Below are 6,470 nucleotides of genomic sequence, written 5' to 3' on the forward strand. Positions count from 1 at the left end.
TCGGTTAGATATCTGGGCCTAATCATATCAGAAGGGACTAGGGCCATAGGCCCTGAGAGAATTAAACCTATACTAAATCACCCCCTACCTATGACTTTAAGACAATTGAGAGGATTTTGGGGAATCACAGGTTACTGTTGCATTTGGACGGGTTATGGGAAACTTGCCTGGCCTTTATATAAACTTATAGCTGAAACTCAGCAGGCCCAAACTGACAAACTGGTTTGGTCTCCAGAAACTCAAAAGGCTTTTAAGGTTCTTCAGACTGCTCTCCTGCAAGCTCCAGCTCTGAGCTTGCCCACAGGGTCAGAATTTAATTTGTTTGTCACTGAAAGAAAAGGTGTGGCATTGGGAGTTTTGACACAACCCCGAGGGCCTCACCAGCAACCTATTGCTTATCTAAGCAGAGAATTAGATGTAGTTTCACGTGGGTGGCCCCACTGCCTAAGAGTAATTGGGGCAGCGGCTTTATTAGCACCTGAAGCTTTAAAAATAATTAATGGACGAAACCTTACTGTACTGACTTCTCATGATGTGAGTAGAATCTTAAATTCTAAGGTTAATATTTGGATGACAGACAGTAGGCTTCTTAAGTATCAGTCATTGTTGTTAGAAGGACCAGTAACTAAGCTTAAAGTTTGTGGAAATTTAAATCCTGCCACTTTCCTTCCTGAGAAGGAAAATGAAACACCCAATCACCATTGTTCTCAATTCCTAACTTTAAACTATGCAGCTTAGGAGGATCTAAAGGATATCCCATTAGACACCCTGACATGGAAATATTTACAGATGGCAGTTCTTTTGTTCAGGATGGAGAGCTTAAAGCAGGTTATGCCGTGGTGACTGCTGAACAGGTTTTAGAAGCAAAATCTCTCCCCCAGGGAACTAGTGCTCAGTTAGCGGAGCTTGTGGCCCTGACCCGAGCTCTAGAGTTAAGCAAAGGGCAGTGGGTAAATATCTACACAGATTCTAAGTATGCTTATTTGACTTTACATGCTCATGCTGCAATATGGAAAGAGAGACACTTTAAAACAGCAACAGGAGAACCTATTAAGCATTTCAGAGAGATTGAGAGACTTTTAACTGCTATATATTGTCCTAAAGAAGTAGCTGTTATGCACTGCAAAGGGCACAGCAGGGATGGGAGTAAAATAGCCAAAGGTAATCATCTGGCTGACTGTCAAGCCAGAAAAGCTGCACTTTACGAAACCCCTTCACTACAGACGCCTTTGATCTGGACAGGTCCTGTGGAACAGGAAAGACCACAATATACTGAGGAAGAATTAGAAAGATATGAGAAACGAGGAGCAAAGATTACTGATAAAGGATGGTTACAGTCCGAGGATGGACGATTAATAATTCCTGAAAATGCTCAGTGGAAAATTCTTAAGGGTTTACATCAGAGTTTTCATTTGGGTGCCGAGAGTACTTACCAAATGGTTTCTCGTTTGTTTGAAGGTAAAAATGTAATGAAAACTTTAAAGAATATTATCAAAAGGTGTGAGATTTGTCAAAAAAATAACCCGAAGACTGAAAAGCTAGCAAAATCTGGATTACAACGAAGTGGGAAGTATCCTGGAGAGGATTGGGAAATTGATTTTACTCATATGCCAAAAGCTAATGGATATTCTTGCTTACAAGTTTGGGTAGATACCTTTACTGGATGGATTGAGGCTTTTCCCTGTCGTAGTGAACAGGCTAAGGAGGTTATAAAGATTTTAATTCATGAAATTATCCCCAGGTTTGGGCTGCCACGGAGCCTTCAGAGTGACAATGGCTCCGCCTTTAAAGCTGCTGTAACTCAGGGGGTATCTAAAGCTCTAGGAATAGAATATCACTTACACTGTTCCTGGAGACCCCAATCCTCCGGAAAAGTTGAAAAAGCTAATGACATTATCAAAGGACATCTGCGCAAATTAACTCAAGAGACGCAGGACAAATGGATTAAAGTCCTACCCATAGCTTTAATGAGGGCTCGAACTACCCCCAAAAAGGAGGGACTGTCCCCCTTTGAATGTATTTATGTAAGGCCTTTCTTACGCACAGACATTGTTATAGACCCTGAAGCCTTGGAATTAACTAATTATGTAACTCAGCTCTTAGCTTTTCAACAGACATTAACAGAACTCCGGGAGACGACTCCTGACCCAGCCTCCGAGTCAAGCAGGACTCTATTTGAGCCAGGAACCGAGGTCCTCATAAAAACATTGGGATCTGGGGGGCCATCCCTCGAGCCTCTCTGGGAAGGTCCTCACCAGGTTATTCTTTCCTCTCCCACAGCTGTCAAAGTGCCAGGAATTGATTCGTGGGTACATCATACTCGAGTTAAGAGGTGGCACCCTGACCAAAATTAAGTGACTTCATTTTATGTCTTTACTTTCTATGCTCTGACTTTGTACCTTTTAGATGGGCCTGATAACCTATGTGAGCTTACTTCTGCTGACTCCAAATATCCTGAGTCTGCCGTTGGATCCTCAAGACAATGTCTTCCTGTCCTGGGCTCACTCCTATGCTGCATTCCACAATCGGTCTAACTGCTGGGTCTGCGGAGCGCTCCCCTCTTTGTCAGTGGAAGGCTTCCCATGGTGGACATCCCCACTTCAAGGAAAAGACTTTCTCCAAGTCTGTGAATACCTTCGACAACAATCACATGCGATGCCTCTTCTTCATCTGATGACATCTACCAACCCTAAAATGGCCTGGTACAACACTTTGTACTCTAACTATGGACATAATGTGACTTTTAATTTTGATTATACATTGTCTCGGTTCAATGACTATTTTGCTACATATAAGGTAAATAGGTCTAGATCTAATGGTTTTTTACCTGACGTTTATCAAATATGGGATGAGGTTACATGGCTAACTCCTGAAAAAGGACGTTTAATATCTACTGCCTCTATATGCTGGGAACAAACAGAGCCGTCCCCAAAAGTTAGCCAACAACTTAATTACAATGATTGGAAACAAGTGGGATATTTGTCTCAGGAAACATGCAGTGTAATCATTCCCGTGTTTTCCAATCCCAGTTCAGGTTCTCCCTTTGTCTGGCCAGGCACGAATTGGGACTGGATATCTCAGTCGCGCTGGCTTGCTCCAAACGGGACTTATTGGATATGTGGCTCTTACCTATGGGCATGGCTTCCCCCTGGTTGGGTAGGGAGATGCACCCTGGGTCTAGCCTTTACTCATGGCTTTATATTTTCAGAGCTTCCAGAAAAGCCTGCTAATTTACCCCACCTTAGAACTTGGTGGGCAAGGTCTGTATTTTATTGGTATGATTATTTGGCTGCAGCGTTTGTTCCCTCTTTGGGAACTACAGATGTTATGTTACGAGTGGATGCTTTGACTAATTTTACTCAACAGGCATTACAAGATTCTCAAAAGGCTATTTCAGCTCTTAATGCTGAACAAGCACAAATTAGAAAGGTGGTTTTACAAAACAGATTGGCTCTAGATATTCTGACAGCTGCACAAGGAGGAACTTGTGCCATTATTCATACCCAGTGCTGTACATATATACCTGATATGAGCACGAATGTTACTCATTTTACTAACCACATGAACAAGATGATTAGGGCCATGGACACTCCTGAAGCCTCAATTGCTTCACTTTGGAAAACGTTAACTAACTCCCCATGGTGGACAACTATCTTAATTACAATAATTCTGGTTGTTTTGTTCTTGCTGTTTGCTCCCTGCATCTGTAATTGTATAACTGGATTTGTTTCTAGCCGCATGAAAGCTTTTAAGTTACAAATGGATGCTCAAACTCCTGCTACTATGTAGCTTCCTCCAGCTACTATTTGGGGCCCCTGGATCAGATATCCTCAATATGAGGATTAGGAGAATATGTTGCCTCACCAATTTAGGGACAACGCCCCTTGTCAGCTCGGAAGTAGTTATGGAATGAAAACGACGTCCCTTTTCCCTAGGCAACATAATTCTCCTAAAAGAAAAGGGGGGAATGAGAGGGTAACAGGCAGGAAGGCCAGGGGTCTCCAAATAGAGGAAATAGCCTGCAAGTGTCAGACATTTTTATCTCTCTTAAGCGGCAGGAGGAAACAAACTAGCAATATTTTTTCCTTCTCTATACAAATTTAAAGGGAGGTTTCTCTTAAAATACTGTGTTGCCATAATGACACCCGGTTTCGCCTGAAGTTAGCTATTCTCGAGCCTAGAGATAACCAATGCCTTTTTCTTATGGAAATGTTTGTCTTAAGCTATGCTAATGTACTATGCCTCTACCCCAAACTCTGTCTCCAAGTCGGTTCCGCCTCTTGGCCCAGAACCTACTTGACAAACCAGTATGGATATTGTTCCCCTAATCTATGTAAATGAAACTATTTGTATGGTGGTCTGCCCTTCTTCAAGATTGAAGTTAATCATTTTATGGCCCAGGATAAACCATTTGGTGCCAAGATTATCCCAAAATGCATCTTATGGGTGAGGGGCCTGGTGCCATTCTGAATTTTAAGACATTCCTTTCTTTCATTAACAGACTGCCAGTGACTATATAACATCCAGCTAAAGACTAGCAGGGGGGTACTCTTTCTGCCTCCTTCTGATGCCTATGTCAGAAGCTTTCTCTATCTCCTTTATACTTCAATAAAACTTTATTACACAATAGCTCTGAGCGATCAAACCTCGTATCTGGCCCCGGATTGAATTCTTCTCCTCCGGGCGCCAAGAATCCTGGTGTATTTGCATGATTCAACAACAACCTTTCAGTGTTAACAACTTTAGACCCTTAATGTAATAAATTATTTCCTTTGTTGTGAGCCCACGGCACCTTTGCCCTATAGGAATGCAACTTTATCTAACACCTTTGGAGGATGGTGCCAAACTTTAAAATAATTACTCTTAGAGAAAATAAGTCTTATGGTTGACAAACCTTTATCAGAGTCATAAAATGTTAACAGGCCTTCTGGCCAGAAGATGATGTAAATCATCTAAAGCATTTATATATGATAAGTTTACAGAAAAGAAAGCCTGGTCTTGATAAGGATCAAAGACTGCTGACTTTGCATGATTTTACACCCCCTATTATCCTCTATGCACAACTTAAGGTATATAAGCTCCCTTTGAAAATAAAGCTATGGGCCTTGCTCACCGAAGCTTGGTCTCCCCATGTCGTTCTTTCTCTTTCCTTTTCCTTTTCAGGCTGATTCTCTGGAGTGCAGGGGCCCTCTGCGTTCACTTTCCTGCCTGGGCTTCTAAGACCCACTCGAGAAGGTGCCTAAGGTGGGGCACCTTCAGCTATTCGAGAGGGTGCCTGCTGCCTACATGAACAGAGCAAGTCCCGTGCTGGGGCTTTATTGGCTTTCTGCATAAACCAAGGAATATCAGCCTCTTTTCTCTCCTCTATTTTCTTAACTTCAAAATTATTTCCTTATCTCTTTCTCTATTTCTCTCAGTTGCAGACGCCGTCCTCCCGAGGGAATACCTGGATCCAACCGGGGCTAGACCCTGGTACCTATGGACTTATGGGAGACAAAAGATACAATATCCACATTATGTGAATTCCAAAAGGAGAAGGAAAAGAGAACAGGATAGAAAGTGTATTTGAAGAAATAGTAGCCAAAACTTTCCCAAACCTGAAGAAGACATTCAATCCATGAAGCCAAAAGGATGCCAAATAGATTGAACCTGAATAAGGTTACACTGAACACTTTATAATTAAAATTTAAGATTCAAAGATAAAGAAATAATTTGAAAGCAACAAGAGGAAAGAAATAAGTACATACAAAGGAACACCTATAAGACTATCAGTAGATTTTATGACAAATGTTTCAAGTCAGGAGAAAATGAGATGATATATCCAAAATATTAGAAAAATAACCAATCAAGTATTCTAAGCTTGTCAATGCATTTTGCCAAAGAAGACATACAGATAGCTGACAAACACATGAAAAGATGATCAACATCACTCATTATCAGAGAAATGCAAATCAAAACCACAATGAGGTGCAATCTCACACTGGTCAGAATGGCTGCTATCAAAAAGTCTACAAATAATAAATGCTAGAGAGGGTGTGGAGAAAAGGGAACCCTTTTACACTTTTGGTGGGAATGCAAACTAGTACAGCCACTCTGGAGAACAGTGTGGATATTCCTTAAAAAACTGGAAATAGAACTGTCATATGACCCAGCAATCCCATTGCTGGGCATAAATACTGAGTAAACCAGAATTGAAAGAGACACGTGTACCCCAATGTTCATCACAGCACTGTTTATCGTGGCTGGGACATGGAAGTAACCTAGATGTCCATTGGCAGATGAATGAATAAGAAAGTTGTGGTATATATACACAATAGAATATTACTCAGCTATTAAAAGAATGCATTTGAATCAGTTCTAATGAGGTATATGAAGAGTGAAGTAAGTCATAAAAACACCAATACAGTATATTAACACATATATATGGAATTTAGAAAGATGGTAATGGCAACCCTATATGCGAGCTAGTA

General features: G+C 41.3%; 1 protein-coding gene across 1 annotated transcript; it reads left to right on the forward strand.

Moving 5' to 3' along the window:
- The first annotated feature begins 758 nt into the window (after positions 1 to 758).
- On the forward strand, positions 759 to 5,421 carry LOC139181750 (endogenous retrovirus group PABLB member 1 Env polyprotein-like). The gene has a single exon (XM_070785452.1). It carries the CDS (start codon positions 2,407 to 2,409, stop codon positions 3,787 to 3,789), a length of 1,383 nt encoding a protein of 460 aa, XP_070641553.1. The 5' UTR covers positions 759 to 2,406; the 3' UTR covers positions 3,790 to 5,421.
- Positions 5,422 to 6,470: the final 1,049 nt, after the last annotated feature.

This window comes from Bos indicus, chromosome X (genome assembly GCF_029378745.1).
Source record: "Bos indicus isolate NIAB-ARS_2022 breed Sahiwal x Tharparkar chromosome X, NIAB-ARS_B.indTharparkar_mat_pri_1.0, whole genome shotgun sequence".
NCBI lineage: Eukaryota > Metazoa > Chordata > Mammalia > Artiodactyla > Bovidae > Bos > Bos indicus.

Bases quoted from the DNA above. Each gene is read 5' to 3' on its own strand.
- LOC139181750 (XM_070785452.1), top strand. From the start codon at position 2,407: ATGGGCCTGATAACCTATGTGAGCTTACTTCTGCTGACTCCAAATATC.